General features: G+C 39.3%; 1 protein-coding gene across 1 annotated transcript in view; it reads right to left on the reverse strand.

Moving 5' to 3' along the window:
• Nucleotides 1-24,352, reverse strand: part of GK (glycerol kinase) — a 79,973-nt gene that overhangs the window by 31,971 nt on the left and 23,650 nt on the right. Inside the window, 8 exon segments of the mRNA XM_070365743.1 lie at nucleotides 5,628-5,695; nucleotides 6,071-6,106; nucleotides 8,998-9,029; nucleotides 9,032-9,063; nucleotides 9,677-9,786; nucleotides 11,860-11,997; nucleotides 14,532-14,608; nucleotides 18,338-18,421. Of these exon segments, the coding sequence (XP_070221844.1) occupies nucleotides 5,628-5,695; nucleotides 6,071-6,106; nucleotides 8,998-9,029; nucleotides 9,032-9,063; nucleotides 9,677-9,786; nucleotides 11,860-11,997; nucleotides 14,532-14,608; nucleotides 18,338-18,421 (577 nt within the window).

A 24,352-nucleotide genomic window follows, 5' to 3' on the forward strand; every position in this document is an offset into this window, starting at 1 on the left:
TAAAATGTACTTAGTGGAATCCTAATGGAAAAACTCAACATTCAAAACACTAAGATCATGGCATCCAGTCCCATCACTTCATAGCAAATAGATGGGGAAAAATGGAAACAGTGACAGACTTTATTTTCTTGGGATCCAAAATCACTGCAGATGGTGACTGCAGCCATGAAATTACAAGAGGCTTGCTCCTTGGAAGAAAAGCTATGACAAATCTAGACAGCATATTGAAAAGCAGAGATATTACTTTGCCTACAAAGGTCCATATGGTCAAAGCTGTGGTTTTTGCAGTAGTCATGTATGGATGTGAGAGTTGGAGCATAAAGAAGGCTGAGCGCCAAAGAATTGATGCTTTCAAACTGTGGTGCTGGAGAAGACTCTTGAGAGTCCCTTGGATAGCAAGGAGATCAAACCAGTTAATCCTAAAGGAAATCAACTCTGAATATTCATTGGAAGGACCAATGCTAAAGCTGAGGCTCCAATACTTTGGCCATCTGATGCAAAGAGCCGACTCATTGGAAAAGACCCTGATGCTGGGAAAGATTGAGGGCAGGAGAAGGGGACGACAGAGGATGAGATGGTTGAATGGCATCACCGACTCAATGGACATGAGTTTGAGCAAGCTCCAGGAGTTGGTGATGGAAAGGGAAGCCTGGCGTGCTGCAGTCCATGGGGTTGCAAAGAGTTGGACACGACTGAGTGACTGAACAACAATGAAAAAATGCAAGTATACTATTTGGAGCTTAGTCATAACCCAAGTTCATGTTTATATTAATAAAATAGCACTGAGTTACAATAAATCCTAAATTCTCTCACAGTTACATCTCTACTAATCCACGTGGAGTGAAACATCATGGCTAATAGCCATTCAGCAATGGGGCAGGCCAGCCTAGCTCCATTATTAGGCAGTCGTAAACCTCTGGCATGGAGACGGTGTAGGTCCAGCGTGGGGGAAAAGTGTAGCTGGACTTTGGCACAGGAGTAGCTAGGAGGGAAAAGCTATTGCTGGTCTATCTTCTCCCTTCCCTACACAGGATAGGGTGTTCTAACAGTGCTCAGAGAGTCAGAGCCAGCACGTAGCACAGCTGCCAGGGAAGAACTGAATTTACTTTGTGGCGGCCTTATCAGGAAAAGCTTTGGACTCTGTAACAATCTGGCACTTGGACATGCACGAGTGGTTCTGAATTGTGCTGAGCAGATAAGTGGTTCAAGCTGATATCAGCAAGGGTCCCATGGCAACACTTTTCAAATAAGTTGGCTGTCATCCCTGGCTTACCACAGCTGTCCTAACCTGCCTGGGATTCCCTCCCCACAGGCCCTGCTGCTGTGCTCTGTGACATTCATTAGCCCAGGTGGGAGGGCTCAGCCCAGGGGTGCGCAGACAGATCCCAGCAGATGCTGCTATTAATATTAGTCAGTGCTAAGCCAACAGACCCCACTGGCTGTGTTTGTCTTATGGAGCAAACAGAACGGGGGCAATTTTTTCTGAAAAACATTTTTCCAGGAACCACTGATGTGAAGAAGAATTCGCCCAATACCATCCATCTCTTTTGCTTGATTCAAGCATGATTGTGGGCTGCTTGATGACCAGCCAGCACATTCAGGGAGCATGGCATCCATCAGTATCTACCTCAGTTTTCAAAGACACCAGTAGGCGAGAGTACTGGAGTGGGTTGCCATTGCCTTCCCCGCAAGTAACACTAGGTTCAGGTAATAATACATTTATGAAGTCAAAACACATAAATCTCTATACCTTTTTACTTCTGTAATGCTGAAAAAGCTACATATTTTAAGTCAATCTCCGTGAACAAATATTCATAAAAGTGGAAGTTAATTATCTGTTCCACACTTTATAAAGGAGAAATCTGTACTGATTTAGTCCCCATATAAACACTATGTATACTAAACAGTAGTGTACAAGTCCTAAATTACGAAATTGACACAGAGGCTCAAGGTACTTCATAGAAGTAAATTCTTAAGTTCATGTACACTTAATAAGTAATTAATGAGCATTATCAACACATGAAGAGACTTCTTTGCTACATTTAGGCCACAACATTTTTTTTTTTTTTTTTTTGTGGCCAAACAATATGTGGGATCTTAGTTCCCCAACCAAGGATAGAACCCATGCCCCTTGCAGGAGAAACTTGGAGTCTTAACCACTGGACCACCAGGGAAGTCCCTAGGCTACTGCTTTCAAAGCCATATATAGGCAATTATTTTCCTCTTAAATGTTATTTTTTTATTCCCAGTCATCAAAAATATATGGGATTTTCAGCATTTATATGGTCTACCAATCCATTCTCAAGATTCTGCTGTATTCAGACAGTGGGAGTGGTGGGGTAGGGGTGTGTGAGTGGTCCTAGTTGAATCTGTGGAAGAGACAGGAGGCCTCTGCTCCTACACTTAGAGCCTCTGGGAGAGAGGAGGCACTTAAAACACAAGCTTTTAAATTAAAAACACAAACGAACAAAATTCCCCAAAGTTGGAAAGATCCTATTAATCTAACAAACTGTCTACTTCACTCCCCCTTCCTGGATGGTTGCCTTTTTGCATAGCACATTCTGTCTTGCTGTCTCTATCTTCTACTTACCTGCATCTCTTCTGACCATTTGTAACCTGGCTTCTATTTTGAGCATTCTATTAAAGCTTCATTCTTGGAGGTCACCACTGAAGACCTGATTTCTATGTCCTTTTCGTTCTATTTTGCACTGCTTACCAGGCCCCTCTCTTAAAGAGAGACCCTGGATCTCCACATTAATGACTCACTACATTTTATTTGTCTGAATTCTCCATCCAGTCATCTCTTCCTTCTTCTAAATATCTCCTCTACCTATATACTTTTTCTTGGTAATTTCATCAATTCTTATTGCTTCAAAAATCACCTCTAAATATGGGAAATTCAAAATCTATACTTTTATACTACATTCATTCCCCATGACCATGTATGTATAATGTATAGCCTACCAGTATCACCAACGTATCCCAAACACAAAGTCTTCTACTTTAACCCATTCCATACTTTGGCTACGTCTAACCACTGGGACCAGCTGACTAGACTCCATACCTGCTTCCTGTCTCGTGTTCCTCTGCAGTGCCATGGACATCCACCCATACCTCCATCTCAGTCCTCCTCATCCTTCATAGTCCTTGTTGCTGTTACTGAGATGCTGTAGTAGCCTCCATGTCCTCTCTGCCTCTAGTTTTTCCTCACTTTATTTTTTTTTTAATTTTAGTTATTTATTTTTGGCTATGCTGGGTCTTCATTGCTGAGCGGGCTTTATCTAGTTGCAGCAAGTGGGGGCTCCTCTCTAGTTACAGTGCTAGGGCTTCTCATTGTGGTGGCTTCTCTGGTTGTAGAGCACGGGCTCTAGGTGCGGGAGCTTCAGTTGTTGCAGTATGTGGGCTCAGTAGTTGTGGCTCCTCGGCTCTAGAGCACAAGCTCAGTAGTTGTGGCACAGGGGCTTAGTTGCTATGTGGCATGTGGGATCTTCTGGGATCAAGGATCGAACCGTGACTCCTGCATTGGGAGGCAGATTCTTTACCACGGAACCACCAGGGAAGCCCTCTCCTCACTTTAACCCAGGACTGCCATATCATTAATGAACAGCTCCAGTCATCTCTGAATAGCAGCCCCCAAACCTTCAGGAAGTATCTCTTACTCTGGAATTTAGGGTGTCACACCACCTTAGCCTTATTTCCCCACGATCACTTCCCTACCCAACTGTTCTCTACATTCTCTAAATAAATTTTCCATTTCTTTCTCTAAATAAGTTTTCCATTTCCTTATTTGCATCTTGGTTCAGTGTTCCACGTGTTCACCAATACTGCTCAGTCTTCAAAATGTCTCACTACTAACAATCTTTGTGATTTTTCTTCCCTCCCTTTGAAACCCAACAGCAGTACTTCCAAGTTTCTTATGGCACATAAGTTCTGATTTATACTATGATGAATTGTATATCTGTGATCTTTTCCTTCAGGAAGAGAAACATGAGCCAAAGATCTTACAATTCTTCACCTCTTTCAACCTGCAGGGGCTGCTGAGGTACTCCGCCTGCCCTCCCTAACTTAAATCCCGCATTTCTGGAATTGGCTGATAATGCTTAAGAGGGAGGGGAGCATAAACAGAAACAAAATCAGGCAACTTTACTGGGCACCTCCCATGTGCTCTACAGTGTCAGGTACTTGCCAAAGAGAAATAGCATCTGCTTTACTAGCATTAGGGTGCCAGGCAGAGGAGGAAAGAAGAGGGTAGTGGGGATAGCCTACTTTTCTATCTATCATTTCTCTGACTCCTGACTTAGCTACCTGGAATCCAGAATTCAAAGAATATGTTTCTAGACCCACAGGATACCATGCATGACCTGTGAAGAATTTTCCTATCTCTCTTCTCAGAAAAACTGTCACCCAAATGTCACACTTTTGCATGAGGACTTCTGACCCTACTAGAGTATAAGAATACTACATCTAAAATACAGAGACATTCCATTACTGACAAAAAGGAGAATGTAAGCAGTGAAGTTAACATTAGTGAGAGAATTAGAAAACGCTCAACAGGACTTCCCTGGCGGTCTGGAGGTAAAGACCCCACACTGTCACTGCAGAGGGTGTGGGTTTGACCCCTGGTCCGGGAACTAAGGTCCCACATACTGTGGGGTGTGGCCAAAAAAAGAATCCTCGAGATAAAAACCATCAAAGGTAGACAGCCTGCTGCCAGGGCTGTGGAAATCTTTTCCACACAGGGGACAGTAAAGTATAAAGGTCAAGTGCCCTAAATCGAATCAGCTGGATTCGGATGCAAAGACTGCTTTCCTCACTTGTTAGCTTAACTTCTCTGAGTATCTGTTTTTCTCATCCTAAAGTGGGAGTCATCTTATCACTCTTAAATATGGGGCTTGTTACAGACTACATGTGTGACTATTAAGAAGATAAGATGAGAAGAAAAATGCACCAAATCTCTACTTCTGTCATTCCTTCTGCTTTGTGTTGAGGCAGAAACTTCAAATAACGGGGAAAAAGCATAGTGCCAGAGAAATAACTTTGAAAAATCCCACAAAAATATGACTTTGAAATTAGTGAGAAAGTCTTGTGCAGGAACAATATGTTGAAAATTAGAGTTTCTTCCCTCTGCTCAGCCTCCCTCCAACAACCTCTGCAAAGGGCAAGAATACTTTATTTTTTATTATTTAAAAATTTTTTTAAATTATATTCATTTTGGCTGCCTGTATGGCATGTGGGGTTGTCACGTTCCCTGACTAGGGATCGAACCCATGCCTCCTACACTGGACATGTAGAGTCTTAACCACTGGACCACCAGGGAAGTCCATCCCAAGGCAAAAATACTTTAAACCAGCATTTAGTTTCTGTACGGGAAAGGTTTTGAATTTTATAAATTAAGGTTTTCACAAGCTTCATCAGTGTGTTTACATATGCCATGGTTTGATTTATGTGAAGGAGATGAAGAAAAACAAATGGCAAAAAGTGTAAACATATATAACGGTACTGGCACTCTTGAACTATTAATTTTTGGTCTGGAGAAACTTCAAAAGCTTTTCCTCATTCCAAACACCAAAGGAAAAAACAAACAAACGAGACCCCCTTGGTTTGCAGGTCTGTTTCTTAAAACTCACGTGTTTTTGGCTTGTCCATCTTGGAAGCACATTTGTCCTACCAACGCAGCAGACTGGTCTCCCAAACACTGAAAGGATATATGACAATAAAGAATACTAAGACAATATTATCCATTTTCTTTTTAGGAGAGCCATAAGATTTGTTTTTTCTTCTTCATTTAAGAAGGAGCGAATTGTCTTATATTCTTTGTATTGCCTCCATTTGGCCATTGCCCTATGTGTTAATGCTCCGAACAGGGATAGGAAGGGAGAGTTAGAATTAATTTACTCAACAAAATTCTTAATAGCCCACACTGCATCCCAGCAAAACAAGAATTAGCCAATTCTTCTGCTCTTACTTATTTTCCATAGTTAAAGAAGGAACAGATTGATTAAGGCAAGCCAGAACATGAAAGGGGGTGGGGTAGGGAGGTGGTAGGGAGATGTTTGGTGATGAAACTTACCCCAGATATTGGCACACCTTCCAAGGCCCCAGCTTTCTAATGAAATTTTAAAAAAGGATTATGAATAATCACAAATTTGGCTCTACTAACATAACTGTAATAGAAATGAACACAAATAGCAACATGCCAGAGCATGTGGGCAGACAAGACAAAGCAAGTGTTTCAACTACATGAGTGGTTCAGAGAGAGAGATACTAGAAATATTCCTTGAAGAGACATGGACATGAAACACTGGACAGGGAGCCAGGAGATGCAGGATCTACTCCTGGTTAGTTAAGTTAGTCACTGAGCAGGCTGCTGAAACTTCTCTATACCTCAATTTATTCATCTACAAAATGGGCCTGAGCTTATATGAATGCCACAGACCATTAGTTCTTTGCTATTATTGCTGTTACTATGAACAGACTAACACATCCTTCATAATGAACACAGAGCTATCAAACCAGCACAGAACATGTTTATTTTGGAAGGCTGAATTTTACTAACTGTTCTTCCTACCCAAACTGCTCTTGATAAATAAGAAACAAGAGAGAGGTTCAGGTATGGGGCATTATTTGTTCATAGTCAACATCATTCTTCAAGTTTTCATAAGCAAGAATTAATTTGTGTCATGAATAGTGGTTTTGATTTTGAGCCAGTATGGCTAGCACTTTAAGGAAAAAATGAGATTTAAGTGGCTGACTGTGAACTTTACCAAATTTAATTTTGAAAAAAATACTTACACTAATACAAACCAACATGTAGTGATATCAAGGAATTAGGGGAAAGGAATATGATCTCCAAAGTACCTGTGATGTATTGGATTGGCTTAAAAGTTCATTCAGGTTTTTCCATATCATCTTACAGAAAAACCTGAACAAACATTATGATGAACCTGATATTAGGAAGAGTACCAAACAAAAGCTTTCACCTGACCTTTCAGCCTGCCATTTCTCTGGGAGCTTTGGGTTCCCTCTCTATGATAGTGAGGGGAAGAAGAGAAGCCACCTCACACAGCTATGGTTAGGAAGTAAGAGCATGCATGTGGAAACCATTCACAAATTAGAAAATACCCACTAGATAGTGGGGTGATATTTTATTTCTTTTATGCTTTTGGGTTAGTCCAAGACCTTTTATTTACTGTATATATTCTTGGACAATCTGAACCTGGCTTATAAGTGAAAGTGAATCAGGAAACCTAGAGACTGGATATGTAAGGTATTCAGATACTGGAAGAAGTCTTTGCTTACACTATTCAAGTTATTATCAAACTACCAGCAGAATCTACTATGTGCGGTCAGGCACGGAAAGCGCTCTTTTTTCTTTACAGGGAGGGGGTCCCTGGAGGATTCCTGGGAATATTCTCTGGTGAAGCATGCAGAAAAAGTGACAGTGCATTTCCAACTAACTGGTCTGAAAGGTTGGGCAAGATGTCATTTAAGAGACACAGAGAACATACAAAAACTATACCTCATTTCCCTATTATGCTACAGCCCAAAAGCACATCACAACCATACTTTGTAATAGGGTCCATCAGAATTTCTCATTTCAGAAAACTATCTTAGTCTTTTATTTTGAAACATCACTCCTAGTTTTATGGAGGACTTAAAAAGAAACAAATAAGATTATGTTTTAATAACAACTAAAGCTTCATTAGAGCTTATAATAATTTGGAGGGTCATGGAAGAGTCTGGATTAATTTGCTGAGTAAATGGATTTCTGCTTATCTAAAACTAAATGGAAATGCACTGTATCTTTTCCAAATGAATGGGTAGCATCATTGGTGGGCAACCTACTCACCGGGCTATGAGAGATTTTCTATAGTCAGCAAGGGGGAGAGAGGGGGACAGAAGGATAATATTTTAAATGCAAGAGAAAACTAGGCCAGTTAAATGTTTTTTCAACCATCCTCTGAAACTGTTTCTCAAGAACAGTTTTTTTTCCTCTGACCCAAGTCAGTTTATAGGTAGCTATGAAATTATCGAAGCACTTTTAAACTGTAGATAAGCAATGATTATGCTTCCCTTAAAAAATTCCATGTTGCCTTAAAAAGGCTTTATTATAAATGAAACACTTAAGACTTCTTGCTTAAGCTTTAACCAGAACACTCGGGTATTGTAGTGTATTAAGTCTGTAAGTAGACTAATATTTTTTATGAAATGTCCAAACATTAATTTTTGGTAATTAATCATAGACTTTTCTTAATTTTTACCATACGTTCTAGATTTTTGAGCTTAAACACCAGTTCAAATCATCCTAGAGGTTTTCATTCCTGGTGTGTAATCAGAAATACTCAGCGATGCTATGTGTAATTTGTGCTTAGACTACTTCTTCTGTGGTTTCAATGAAAGCAACAGTAAAAATGCCCAAGATGAAAACCAGTTTACTTAACAATCACAAATCAGACCAGACTCTTTGCTTTCAGCTTCTCTGCTAAAGTTTTGTTCAGGCTGACAAAGAATCTGAGACATGGTCTGGCCATTAAAGGAGATTCAACAGGAAAAAGAATGCCACTAAAATGTGAAGAGACCTTCCTACAAATTAAAAGCAGGCAATGCAACTACTAAACAGTTATTTGGATTAAAAGAAGAAACTGGCTCAAATCTTCCCTTATCACCTACCCTTATCACCCTTATCACCCAAATTAGATTATCTCATCAATACTTTAAAATACTCAAAGAAAAGCCAATAAAGTTCATAGTATATAAAGTTTTATATGTAGTTTTATATAAAGTATACATAAAACAAATTGGCAAGAAGGACTCAAGAATGTGAAGTTATAAAACTATTTAGACAATATTAAATTCTTATTTTACATACTGCCAACATTCATAAAAAAATTCATGGGTCTCAAAATATAAAACATAACACAACTGACTTTTGAATTCTGAATAGTAAGGTTTTTATTAAGATAAAAATTAAATTAAAAAATTTCTTTTTCTTTTTACCATTAGGCCATAGATCTCTGAAGAACTCCGACATTTGGAAGAATTTTCATTGGAATTTCAAAAAATCTAAAAAAAAACAGAAAATAAGATTGGGTATATAATACTATTTTAAGTAAACATCTAGAAACATTTATATGAATTTAAAGGCATGCAAACAAAAATTTAAAATGGGCATATTTGAGAGTTGAGTTAAATGGGAAGAAATAAATAAGCCAGCAGTAGGCTTAGATATTTAACACTCCTTACATAAAGAAATCAATACAAAAGCAAAAGTACACAAAAAACAAAGTACTTTTATAAAGGAACCTAATTTTCCTTGAAGAATAATTGAGACAATTACTTAATTTGGCCTGTTTATTATATATGCAGTAATAGTCTCTTACAGGGAGCCCAGTCTTGTGCTCTGATGACCCAGAGGGTGGGATGTGGTAGGGGAGGGAGGCTCAAGAGGGAAGGTGTATATATACATATTCACATTGTTGTATGGCAGAAACCAACACAACATTGTAAAGCGATTATCCTCCAATTAGAAAAAAAAAAGTATACAACATAGACTTGTATATTGTAGTTAAATATCAACAAAGTTTGGTGCTCCACTGACAACCTGAAAATAATTAAGATTTACGTTATCGACAGGCAACAAATTAGAAAACTATTCTGAGGGCAAAACACAACTCACTCGCAGAGCTCTTTATCCCATTCCAAAGAATGGATGTTGAAAAGCATTGTCCTGCTTGCATTTGTTACATCTGTACAATGGACCCCTCCACTGGCTCCTCCTGTCAAGCTCTGGACAGAAGAAAATGACATGTTAAATCTGTACTTATTTGCAATTTAATTTCTACTTTGTCAAGAGCCAGAATCTGTTGCAGAGCCCATACAGCAAGAGAATGAAACATTTCAATTACTTCATCTTCTAGTGTTCTTTGGTATCCAACAGAAATACAATGTAACAGAACCACATTGACCCACACATGTAATTGGATATTTTCTAGTTGCTACAATTAAAAAGCATAAAGAAGCAGATGAAATGAATAATACTGTAAGTTTTATTTATTATATTATATTAATATATTCAAAATATCCTTTCAATGTATGAAATTATTACTAAGACATTTTACCTTCTTTTTTGTATTAACTCTTTGAAATGCAGTGTATATTTTACACTCATGCACACCTCAATTCAGACCTGCTGCATTTCAAGTGCTCCATGGCCATATATGGTCAAGTGGCCATCATAGTAGACAGCAGTTCTAGTTGATGGTTAATGAAAACAAAAAAAATCAGTTTTGCTTTCATCCTCTTATCTTTGGAAGATGCAGAGTCTTATTAAATTTGATGTGCTTACCTCTTGGGATGTTATTGACCTGTGTTGCTCCTGTTCTTGTTGTATGTGTGCATGTGTGTGTGTGTGCGTGTGTGCCAGTTTTGAAGTAACAATTCTCACCGGGCTGCACTGCACTGATCCAAGCACCTATCCTGAAAGCAGAGCTTTAAACTCTCTAATGTTAATACCCTTGTACCTGAACTACAAGGACTGCTGCTTTCTTTTATGTAGAAGCAGTGAGAAGTAAGAAAGGAACACAAGTGCAGCAATGGCATCATGTGGGAACAGGGGAGGAAGGGGACAGCTCAGTGTGCTCCCTTGAGTGTCCTGCAGCTCACAGTTCAACATACTGCCTTACTCTGGCTCCAGGCAATGGTGAGAACTATTGTCCGAATTATTTCAACTGTGACTAAAACATATGAAAGCTGCTGGCCATGAACACAAAGCAGAGCGTGCCCTGGCCAAGACAGGGAGGGCTGGGGAAGGCGCCACTTCCTGATAGAGGGTTTTGTCTGATCTGTTCTGTGGATCTGGCAAGTGACAAGAGGGGCAATGTTCCTTTAACGTTTCCCTGAATGTTGAAAAAAATAATAATCCCACGCTTACAGAAGTGTTTGCAAATGAAATTATATGTCTGGGATTTGTTTTAAAATTATCCATGGGGAGAAGGAGTGAGGATAGTGGGAACAAGTTTGGCCATAGCCAATGACTGTAGCTGACTCATTATTCTAGAGGTTCATGGCACTATTCCCTCCATGTTTTGGGTGTATTTGAAAATACCCTTGAAAATAACTGAGAATAAGAAAGGCAGGGAGATAAGGAGAGGGAGGGAAGAGAAGATATGTATGTATCTGGGAAATGTTTGTTTCTACTCATTCATGTTCAGTTTAGGGAAGATTATATAACAGAAATTTCCACTATGATTTTTCATATCGTGGCCTAATTGAGTAATAGACAGCTATGTTATGTTGAAAGCAAATGCTAAAAAGTAGTCCCAGGTGTATTACCATGTTAAATAGTAGAAAATAGAAGAGATAATTTCTTCTAAGAAATGGCTAGTGGAAAAGAAGTACAGTTAACCCTTGTACAACACAGGTTCAAACTGTGCTGGCGTGCTTATATGTAGATTTTTAAAATAAAAACTATAGTATTATACAATCTGTAAATACAGACTGCTAACTATCTCTGGTGGGTCCTAGAGCCAGTCCTCTGCATGTACCAAAGGAGTGAATAATAGGCAAGGGATACAGGCAACTGAAATTTACTACTTGATAATTACCTAAATTAGTTATGCTAAAGGTAACAGACATGAGATATGGTTTTGGCAATCATCCTTCATTTTTACTGAAACAAGGCAAGAAAAAAATCAAAAGGAAGTAGCCAAAAATGCCTCTCAAATGGCAGCTGAAATTTTCTGCTATTTCTTGAGTGGCTTTTCTTAATGATGTTGCCAACTAAAAAGTTTGAAACTCTCCATAGAAAAAAGATAAGCAATTTAAAAATGTTTTCCATACATACATGATTTTTAAACATACCCAAATAAGCCATGAATCAATGGTCCCAAAAAGAGCTCTATCTTCTTCAACGGCCTTTTGAACTTTTCTCACATTGTCAAGGAGCCAACGAAGCTTCACCGCACTGAAATAAGTGCTAAGTGGAAGGCCTGTCTTGGACTAAATACAGTTATGACATTCAGCCAGCAAATGAAACTCATAACAGCTTAAAATAAAACACCAAATCAAAAAGGTCAACAAATTACAAAATATGCAATGACCCTAAAGGCAATCTCAAAGTATTATGGATAAAAAACACTTTTCCTATCTCGTGGCACAGGAAAGCATGTTCGTGAACAAAAATCAGAGGGATATGTTTGCAGTTCAAAGAGCATCCATGTAGCCAGATAAAGAGAAAATTAAATGATACATGCCCTGAAACCTAGATAGCTCAGCCACAGATGTTAACATTTGTGATAAGTTAGTATTACACACAGAACCTAGTCCAAAACCCTGCCTTTTATTTTATATTCAGTGAAATTAATATTTAAAACTATTAAAAATCAGAGAGTGCAAGTTTATCAGTTCATAAACTAATGACCACAATCAGAAGATTGTTTTAAGATAGATAAGACTTAACAAAAACAATATATTTGTGTGCTAAAAATATAATAAATACATAGTCAAACACACATACATATTCAAATAACATAAAATTGGTGGACAATAGAGCTCAAAGACACGCCAGATGAAAGCAACCCAAAGTTATTCTATTTAAGAAAGTAGTTGCCAGTTGAAATACAGTGTTGTACACATGAAACTTATATGATTTTACAAACCAGTGTTACTTCAATTAATTTAAATAGTGTGTGTGTGTGTATATATAAAGATTGAGTTTGCATAAATTCCACAAATACATTCAACAAAGGGAAGGTTAACTGAATAAAGGATAGAGGGTAAAAATGAAACACAGGTTTCCTTGAGAATGGATCCAGTACAATTCATTTTAGTTAGCATATTAAACACTATATTTAGAAGGGCTGGTGAAAGTGATTAAAAAAATACATCAAAATAATGCAACTATCTTTTCCTTCTCAATCCCCATTCTCATTTAGCACCTCATCTAACTGCAGGAAGTGATCCTTTTTCCTTCTCACCTCCCATGGATATGCGTAGTAAAAAATCTCTATTTAACACTGTAATGCAACCTTGTAAGTTAAGAATCTTAGCTCACAGTGTACTGTGAAAAGATCCATGCTCAAAAATTATAATAGAAATGACATATGGGCTTTAGAAATAATAGAAATAACATATGCTTCTTTCATTTGAGGGACCAAGGGTCATCCCACAAACCAAAGAGAAAGGTAGCATATTAAAAAGCAGAGACATTACTTTGCCAACATATGTCTGTCTAGTCAAAGCTATGGTTTTTCCAGTAGTCATGTGTGGATGTGAAAGTTGGACTATAAGGAAAGCTGAGCACTGAAGAATTGATGCTTTTGAACTGTGGTGTTGGAGAAGACTCTTGAGAGTCCCTTGGACTGCAAGGAGATCCAACCAGTTCATCTTAAAGGAGATCAGTCCTGGGTGTTCATTGGTAGGACTGATGTTGAAGCTGAAACTCCAATCCTTTGGTCACCTGATGCAAAGAGCTGACACATTTGAAAAGACCCTGATGCTGGAAAAGATTGAGGGCAGGAGGAGAAGGGGACGACAGAGGATGAGATGGTTGGATGGCATCACCAACTCAATGGATATGAGAGTTGGTGATGGACAGGGAGGCCTGGCGTGTTGTGGTTCATGGGGTCGCAAAGAGTCGGACACAACTGAGCGACTGAACTGAACTGAACTGTGGCTCAGCTGGTAAAAAATCCGCCTGCAAGGCAGGAGACCTGGGTTCAATCCCTGGGTTGGGAAGATCCCAACCCAGAATGCAAAGGCTACCCACTCCAGTATTCTGGCCTGGAGAACTCCACGGACTGTATTAGTCCATGGGGTCGCAAAGAGTCAGACATGACTGAGTGACTTTCACTTTCACACTTTCACTTTCAGAATCAACAACCACAAGAAACTACCATTTAAGAGTCCCACTGACAAATATAAAGGGAATAAACCAAAAGCCTCAAACAAACAAACAAACCAAAATCAAACAAACAAAAAACTCTGGAATTTCCTTTTGGATACTAGGAGAACTTGACCTTGCTAACAAAAGTACCTCACCTGTTTTAAAATTTTTCTCCCCGTTTGTCTGAAGAGAGATCTATATAAGGACCGAAAACTAGGCAATTTTTTGGCATCTTCATATGAAGAAAATTGGAAGAGGAATTCACGGAAACGCTGGAGTGTATTCTACTTTCTCTCCCTGAGTCCAGATGCCTAAAACCTCAAAAGCACCCAGAACTTTCTTTGATGGATGGTGAAAAAGCAAGAGAGAAGGATCTGGAAAGCATGGTGGAATTATAGAAGCACTCCTTAGGGAGTATGGTTTAAGCCTCTGAGACACTTTATCATCCCCTCCAGCCTATTTATCTTGGAACATTATTTCTCCAATTCACCACAGAGCAAGGAAGACAGGTAATTATCTGTAGAGAAATATTCTATAAATTGTATTTAAATAACAATTGTGCAATAAGACAGAAAGCCTGGTGAAATCTCCAAGCTTTTTTTCTGTTAAACAAGAATTTTAATAGCATATTTTTGAAGAGATCTCTTACCTTGACAAAGTTATTATTTCCTGGGATTCTTTTACTAAGACTCTCAACAGTAGACTGGGTTCTTAGGTCAAGCCACACTATAGATCAAAACACAATAATAAATATGAAAAACTTGATTTAAAAAAAATCAGACCTTAATGAAATCACTGTCAAGGATAGGAGACCGATTAGTTTCTATAAGCAATTAAAATGCTGTAGCTTACCAAAGACAGAAATTAGAAAATTAGAAATGAATGGGCATATTGTTAGAAGAGAGGATAAATTTATGAGGGAGAACTTAAAGCTTTTATGCAAAATTATAGACCAAGTTAGGAGAATAATACATACCTTAGGGTGCTATTTTGTATCCTTTTTATAGAAAAAGATGAAAAACTGTTTTGGATATGGACTTTCTATGCATACACGAGTGCAGAAAAAAATCTAAATGCAAAGCAGGCTAGTTGCCAGGGCAAAATGCACAGCTCAGGATCACTGTACTAGGTATAAAAGGCTGTACCTTGGAAAAACTGGGTAGCAATTTGTGACAAAGTAGAGAACCTGACACTATTATAGAGGGAAAAAATTAGATTCATTTGCTTATGTACAGAATGCTTATATTAAACTCTTTCAAAGTAGACTAGAATCCGGAATCATTACACGAATCATTTAAAGGTCACCATTCTTTCTCCTTGCTAGATTATAAAGTAAACTCTCCACTTTAACAGATCAACCTTGTTTTTACTGAGTAACTATCACTCGCTTTCTGATCTCCCTAAGTAGGAAGTTGTGTTCTGATTTACAACAGAAGGCTTGAGAAAGAGAACGCATTAAAGGGTATACAAAGTAATTGTGAAAGACAAACAATAGTATCAGCTGAGCTTTATTTGTCAGATTTCAGTTCTGAACCAAACTTTTGTAACTTTGAATATGTGAGTGCTCACTCGATATTTTTAGGCACTGACTATGCTCAGATGCCTCCTGAAAACAGTCTATTTAAAGGGCACCAGGAAGATCATGCATGCTTGTCTGCTGCCCATGTGAGTGCTGGCTGTTATTGTCTAGTTTGGTTCACCCTTAACTATACTATGCCTTTCTCTTCATTTAAAAACCAGTTACTTCCTGTTGTGGATTTTAATCAATTCTTTTTAATTACTTAAAGCATTATTTCCCTTGAGGGCAGTCTGTGCTTGATTTTGATGGTGGCTACTTTGCAGGAGAACTGAATCAGGGACTTCAGGATACTATACTGCTGTGGTCCCCAATCTTCTTGGCACCAAGGACTGGTTTCGTGGAAGACAATTTGTTCCAGGACCAGGGAGGGGGAGAGGGGTGATGATTCAAGTGCAGTAGGGTTCGAGCTCCTACGAGAATCTAATGCTGTTGTTGATCTGACAGAGGCAGTAATGTGAGGGATGGAGAGCAGCTGTAAATACAGGTGAAGCTTTGCTTGCTTGCTTGCCCTCCGTTCACCTCCTGTTGTGTGGCCCAGTTCCTAACTGGTCACGGACCAGTACTGATCCACGGCCTGGGGGTTGGGGACCCCTGCTATACTGGTTTCCAAAGTAAAAAACAAGGCTCTTCATCACCAAGGAAACAGGAGGCAAAGAGGAAGCCCATGGAAATACACAGCCAAGCAGTGACCCCTGCTCTTTGCTGCCAGGCATCCATTCTTCTTGCTGCCGGGAGCCGTAGCTCTGATTCTCTTTAGGAAACCACCCCTCCTTCAACCTCAGCCTGAGATTCCACCCTACCCTCGGCTCTAGGATCTTGTCCCCAATGATTGGTTCGGGTGTAGTCAGATTAGCCTGCCTGAGATTTTTGTGCTTAGTCCGCAAGAGTCCCTGTTCTCAGCTCAGCTTGGGAGTGTGCAGCTGGGACCTGCTGTGCCCTGGAAGAGAGCTGAATCAGCCACAACTGGAGTCAACCTCAAAGAGACAGACTGGTGGGGGACCCAGGTGATACTGTCTGACCCAGGAATCAAACAGCCCCTGAACAAAACTACTCACAGAATTCCTGGGTTTTTTTTTTTCCCTTTATAACTTCATTTTAGTCGGGGCTGACTTTTCTATGACTTGCCCTGGGACGGATACAAGCCATTAGCAGAAGCCTCATGGAATCTCCAAGGTCTCCTGTGTCCAGGGAAAATGACAGTCTATCCACTTTGTCCACAGAGGCAGTGGTGTGTGACTGTGACCCAAGTGGACCTTCCTCATAGGCAAGCAACCCTAGCAGGTGTTAATGGCTGGACCAGAGTAGTTGGGCAAAGTAGAGGCATTCTAGAGAAAAGTTTTAAATCTGTGACAGGTAGAATTCACGAACACATCTCAGTCCTCCATGTTTCAAACTACAATGGGCTAGGGGTTTAAAATCAATGTAACTTTGATTCCTATGCAAAAAAAATGAAATAAGATGGGTTAGGATGGAAAATGTCAACATTCACTGAACTCAGCAGGATAAATATTGACTTATGAAACTTTGTTTTAGTTATGCTGGTTTGCTGAATCATGAGGTAAAATTTATTTTTTATCAAGGGACACTGCTCTAGGCTTTAGGCTTTTTTTGCTTACTGATTCAAAGCCTTCCAGATCAGCATTTTTCTATATTTTAATGGACATAAAAATTACTAGGGAGTTTAAAGATAAATCCCACTGCCAGAAATTCTAGGACAATAGGTCTGGGGAGGGGGCCCAGAAATTACACCTTTTAAATAAACGTCCTCTCTTTAAGAAACACTGCGAGACTCAACAGCAGTGGTTCTGATCCAGAAAGCTCACCTGAACCACCTGGAAAACTTTGAAATCACACATCCTGGTCCCTACATCAGAGGATTCTTATTTTATTTTTTTCCTTTTGTGGCCATGCTGCATGGCATGTGGGATCTCAGTTCCCCAACCAGGGAAATGAACCCGCGCCCCCTGCAGTAGAAGTGTGGAGTCTTAACCACCAGGGAAGTCCCTGCATTGTAGGAATCTGGTTTCGAGTCCAGGCAAGGAGAGCCTGAGTCCTCCTACCTGTGTTATTCCGTGTTCTGCTCAAGCTTGAGAACCCCCTTTTTAGGGCATGTTCTTTAGGACACTGAATTTGTTCCAATTGTTAATTTCAAAACAAAACTAGACACACACTGATGATCAAGTGGCTCTGTGACTCTATTGCTCTTGGACAAGGACTACTTAAGTTAACGGGGCACCATCCTCCTCCCTTAAAAGCTTCGAAGTACCCACAGTACTGGTATCTGGTACCAGTATCTGGTATCCACAGAATGAACCAAAGAGAGTCAAAACACTGGAGGTGAAATCTACATTTTTGACTTTGCCGCCAACAAGCTATGTGACTCAAGCAAGTCTCATTTCCCTTTAGGACTTGGGTTTCCAGAATATAAAATAAGGCAGTTTAGACTAGCTGGTCTCAGAAGTCCCTCTCCTTCCATTATCCCATGATCACAGAAGGCTGGCAGAATTTTTGTTTTTATAACTCGAGTATAAAGTGATTAGAATACATGGAATGAATTAGTAAAACTGCCAAAGAGGAAAATGTCAGTGGTCGGTACACTACCAAGCAATACACAAATGCTTGAAATTAATTGAATTAAGAACAAAGGAAAATTAGAAAACTCATTAAAGGAGCTAAGATGGCAGAATTACATGAGCAGAATAAGAGACCAAAAGCCAAAGAGAAGATCCCGAGCAGGAGGACTAAGCCCCATGTGGAGGTAATTTCTGAGAACAATCAGAAGAGGTGCTAGATCCAGAACCAACAGCAGCAGTCAATTTTCCCCAACACGTCGGAGTTGGAAGCTGGGGTGCGAGCAAGAGCCAGAGCACCAATACCTGAGGAAGCGCCAGCAGCTGGAACTGAAGAGCCAGAGGGAACAACGGCAGCTGGATCTGAAGGACCAGGAGAAACTGGAGCAGCTGGAGCATTAGGAGAAATAATGGCAATTCATGCTAGAGATGGCCAGGTTCAAGGTTTGCGTTCTCTTCCTGACCATTTAGGACATGTTGGCTCACATGGGCAAGTTCATCAATGAACAGTCTTCTACCCATTTGAGTGTAGAAAAAGGTAAGGAAGAGACGTGGAGCAGAAGGGGAACAGAGGCTGTCCAGTCAGTCTCTGGTTCAATAGCATTTCCGGCTGGACAAAGATCAGGTCAATTCCTGCCTCTTGTTCAGATGACTCTTCCCTACCTGGCCACACAGTCTGCGTCCCAGTTAGGAAAGTGGCTCAGTTGGTTATTGACTGCTGACCCAACTGCAGAACTGAAATGCTGTGTGATGCAGTGAGTGAGTGCATCACTAGGGGATGTATGAGTGGAATGTTAAGGGAACTGCTAGTCTCTGCAGAAGTGGGCAGGGCATCCATAGGAAAACAAGTGGCTTTGGGAAGGCAGTGCCCCAGGAAAGCACTTCCCTGGAAGGGTGGCAGGAGGTAAAGTCCACAGAAAGCAACAGCATGTCTAGAGGGAACAGGGAATTGCTCAGTCCAAAGTGATTCAGAAAAACATCAGAAGGAAAACAGAGTCCAGAACACCATACAGCCTGTTTCTAGAAAACACGTCCCTTACTTAGACTAAATAAACTGGATTTAAATGGTTCTCACCATCAAATGAATAGGTTCCAAAAACCCAACTTGGGTGACCTGGAATTTGTCTTTGTATTAAATGAAGTCATATCCAATATATGTCTCATAGATATAGTTTGTTCTGAAAAACAAAGTTTTAAGAGTAAAGAAAAATGCAGTTGCCTCAAAGCCCATGGGTCAAGGTTAATTGAGTGATGTAGTAAAGAGTATAGGGTAAGAAACCTGTTTTAGAATATTTAGAAATTTGAATCAGTTTTGGGAACAACAGAAGGGAAATGTACCAAAGTAGGGCGGGGGGACCACACTAGAGATCATCTAAATTATTTTCAGTTGACTAGAAGCAAAGGCAAATAATACAGCTCCTAGGGATGGTTTGCTATGAGGTGCTACTAGCCTGACAGTGAGATAAGGTAAGGCCACAGGTTATGGAAGAACTAAGCAAGGACTGCTGACAGTTACACTCAATGTTATTGGGTTGCTTTCCCCACAATGGACATTAAATCTAGGAAACTAGATTTAACTGCTATGTGTTATGGTAATTAGCTAAAAGTTAAGCTATTATAATTAAGCTGGGTATGAGGTCATTTGTAAAGGGGAAGAGACTGCCCCTCAGCTGATGACATTTTCTGAAATCAGGTGGGGACCAAAAGAAAAATGGCGAGTTGGGGGGGGGCGGTGAATGAAAACACGCATGTCAAAATTTGGGGGCTAAAACCTATTTCAGCTTTTAGGTGTATAAATGTCAAGATGCCAATGGCTGACGTGGGTGCATGTGACCCCTGGTAGGCTCTGCGTTTCCCCTAAGAAAGAACACCTGCTGTTTAAACCAGCCATTTCATCTGGCGTTCCTGGACTGAAAAGGTCATCAGCCAATTCAGAATAGTGGCCACATTCTGAACACTTACTGAAGCCTGATAGTCTGCTAGGCATTGTTTTAAGTGTCCCATGTGTATTAATTCATTGATCCTCAAGCCTATGAGGGCTGCTTTTAATTTCTCCAGCTTAATCACTCAGGAAACAGGCACAGAATGGCATTAAGTGGAAAAGGCAGAATTTGAACCCAGAGTCTGAGTCCAGAATTAAATCTCTATGATATAGATGTAACCAAGAAGAAGTCATAGCCTTAAATAGAATATGAAAAAACATAGGTCCAAGTTGAACTCTAATTTAGATTCTTTTTGTTTAAACTGGCAGAATTGAGGAATCCAAGCACCACAAAATATGGCAGTATTTCTTTACCCAGGATTGAAGGAGATGTAAGGCATTCAAAGAACTATGTAACAACAGATATGACAAAACGAAAAATAAGTGGATTGTGACAGAGTGGAATACTCCATATTTTAACAAAAAATAACAACCTGCTCCCTTCCCAAGAAAAACAATACAATACAAAACCACACCTTTGTTGTTTAAGACCAAGCCTGCTTAGGAGTTTTAGGAGGTTTGCCAGCTATGGTTTTCTTTCATGTTGATACTCTGAAACATATCCCAGTTCCCAAAAAGATAAAAGAATGGAGCTTATCAAGTTTCCTTCAGATTTCAACAGATGACTAGCCAGATTTAATCATTGGCCTGGGGTGAACTAATATGCAAAAATTTTTTAAAAAGGCAAAGGGAATGACCAATGTCTAAAACTGTCACTCTCTGCATAAACAGTCATGTGTCACAGGAAACTTTAAATCCAGTACCTTAGAAAAAATGTTTGTAATACCATTTAAAGAAGGAATAATGGCTGAGAGACACATGATTTTTATTGGTGGTTTTCTGTAATATACTACAGGGCTCACATCAGTGACTCTGGCCTCCCTGGATATTAGTCCTTACTATGAATAATATTTTGACATTAAATCATGAATTGTGTTCGACAGAAAGCTACCACGATGAGGGTCCTATTGTACTTGGCTTGCCGTGCGCACCAAGCAACTTCAGTAGTGAGTGACGAAACTTAGCCGAGAAGTGGGGAAAGAGCCAGGCCATCTGAGTCAAGCCAGAATGTTTCCCCAGCAGCATCAGTGAAATATGTATACGAATTTGCAAAAATATCAGTTGCTTCAAGCCTTCCCCCACTCAACATCTGAACTACCTGTGGAGCTTTGTGCTTCTTTATCGGTTTAGTCTGTGGTACATTTGTCAATATAAACCTCCTTTTCAATACTATTAAGAAGACAGCAAAGCCTGTAGACCACTAAAAAAAAAAAAAAAGGTGGTTCTGGAAGGAAAAGGCTTAGAAAAATGGTGGGGAGAGGAGTGGAGGGAATTCTTTGGAAAATATTGATGAAGATAATGCTGAGAGGGAGAGAGGAAAGTCAGAGGGATGAGGAAAACGAAAGACAGGCGAGAGAAGGCAGAGGCCTGCTTCAGATCCAGGGCCACAAAGCTGCTGCAATCCACCTGTGAGACCATCACGGTAAACGGCTGCATCATGCCACAGGGACTAGGAAGGAGGGATGTGTTTTTATCTCCACCTTGGGTACCATACCAATGTTCACCTCGCCAATCACAGAACTAACATAGAAACGCTAAGACAATATGAAGCTTCTGAAACAGACCATCTGTGCCTCAATAGATACCTTTGCATGTTTTTTTATCTCATAAGCATACCGTTAGAAAAGATGTCAAATGACAAACACACCCTAATGACAAGGAAGAACAAATAGCCTGTCTTGGTCTTCAGTGTCTTCCCCAAGCCTGTTTCATGTCCACTAATAGGACCCCAAATTTCTCCTCTCTGTTATTGTACAGGGGCTGAGTGAGTAGATTACCTATCCAGGACCTCATAAAAATGGTGACATAGTAAACAGCAATTAAAAAAAGAAGACTGTCCCTCTCTTGTGCTTGCCTATAACAAATACTGTTCATCGGTTATATAATTTACTTAGTAAACAGAGAGAAAAATGAAGAAGCACAGGATAGGCATCGAGTTAGAAAAGGTTTACAAGAGGAAGGGACAAGGAAGGAAGAAAATATATAGATAGAGAAAGAGGGAAAAAGTTGAAAACCCACAGGCCATGATATAAATGAAGACAAAGAAGCTCAAAGACAAAAATATGTAAAAAGCTGATTCTGTTTTCATCAATTCCCTTTCATGTTGTTTCAAGATAAAGCTTCTAAAGATTTCATATTGTGTAGATATTCTCAACTGAAAACTTGCATGGACATATGCCACCTTAGTATTTCCTGGGTAGAAGAAAATTGGAGGCAGAATTTATCCTTGTCATGACTTAGTGGCGTCTCCTCCCAGCTAATTACTCTCTGTCCTCCTTTTCTATTCTCTTTCCTTGTCTAGCCTCCAAATTTCTACCCCTAGCCTTCTGTGTCACCAAGGCAAGCATAGTAACTGCCTGGTTTGTCACTATCTGCCTAGGGGTCATCACAGTACCTGTCTACAGAAAGGCACTTAAACTTTAGTTGCATAAATTAATGTAACCTTCATTCTTATGGTGAATTCATCTACAATAAACTGAGACTATATTAACAACTTTTTTTTTTTTTTTTTGGATGCACCACAAGGCACGCAGGGTCTTAGTTCCCTGACCAGGGATCAAACCTGCACCCCTTGCACTGGAAGCATGGAGTCTTACCCACTGGACCACCAGGGAAGTTCCTGTTATCAACTTTTAAGTCTACCTTTTGAACGATCTCTTTACAACAGAGCCACAAATTCTAATTGTCCAGAAATGAGCTTTAATTCCAAGTCCCATATTCAACTTGTCCAAGAAAGTCATTTTTCTCTCATGTTGGCACTCTTTAAATATTACTTAATTTCCTTCTGTTTCCTCAGGCTAAAAATCTTATAGCCGTGTTTTATTTTTGCTTCATGTTTATGCCCTATTCAATTTCCAAACATACCAGTTGTATCTTTCCTCTGAAAGGTCTGGCCAATTTGTCTCTCCAATCTTACTGTTCTAATCCCATCAGCTCATTAGCAGTTTCAATTAACTCCTTTGCTAGATTTTACTGAAGAGAGTAATCTTGTCCTTTTTAATATAATTACTTACATGGTAGGATTTAAATGCTTCCTATTTGTCCTTCCTGGTTCTATTCCTTTTTCTTTCCTTTCCTGCATTCTTTTTAAAAGTCATTCCATTTTCCCCCTTTATTATACATTATTTACTCTTTTACTGCTTAGCCTAGAGACTACAACATGCATCCTTGACAGTACTAGAACCACAAGACACTTTAACCTCATCTACTAAATATTCCTTTCATGTACTATTGTTGCCATGTAGTATTTAAAATTTTAATATATTTTGAATATCACAATACATTATTATTTTATACAGTCAAAATTCAGCTAGAATGACCTACATATTTTCTCTTTCTTGGCCTCTGTATTCCTCCTTGCATTGCTGAATTTCCACCTGAGAACATTTTTTTCCTTTTACCAGAAAAAAACTATTTAGTTTTTCTTTCAGTAGGGGTTTGCTTGTAATGATTTTTCTAAGTTTTGGTTTGTCATTGCCTTTATATTTTACCTTCATTTCTTAAGGATATTTTCACTAAATACAGAATTCTAGGTGAATATTATTTTCTTTTAGCACTTCAAAATTTCATTCCGCTGTACTCTGTTTCCATTGAGAAATCAGCTAGAAGTTTTAGTGTTGCTCTCATCAAAGTCACATCCTCTGGCTACTTTAAAATTCTTTTTATCTTTAGGTCTCAGCCTGTGTTTGTGTATGGCTTTCTGTGTATATATCTTGCCTGGGGATTCATAGTGCTTCTTGAATTGGTGGCATATTTTTCAACAGTTTTGAAAAACTTTCCTCTCTCACTTTCCTTTTCTTCTGGGTCCCCAATTAAAAATATGTTGAATCTTCTTATCTTACTCTATATTTCTCTTACTTTTCTACATTTTCTAAACATTTGTGTGTCTGTGCCTCAGCTGCATCTAATATGATGTAAAACTCATCAATGGAGTTTAATACCATTATAAAATTTCTATCCTTAAATTTCTAATTGTTTGCTAAGATTATCAATCTTCCCCATGAATTTCTTGAACATGCAGATCATGGTTAAAGTCTGATTAACTCTAGTATTAGGATTTCCTACGGGTCTGTTTGCAATGTCAGTTGTTTCTCTTGGTTTTCAGTCATTCTTGTTTTGAATACCTGATATTTTTTAAATAGAAAACTAGAAATTGTAGAAGAAAAAGGAATGAATAAACAAGCACATCACAGAAAGTCTTCCTGGCAAAATATTTACTGAAATCCTTCACTATAACTTCAACTAACCTAGTTGCATTATTTTAAAATGACACCTCAAAG

Source organism: Bos mutus, chromosome X, assembly GCF_027580195.1.
Source record: "Bos mutus isolate GX-2022 chromosome X, NWIPB_WYAK_1.1, whole genome shotgun sequence".
NCBI classification, from domain to species: Eukaryota; Metazoa; Chordata; class Mammalia; order Artiodactyla; family Bovidae; genus Bos; species Bos mutus.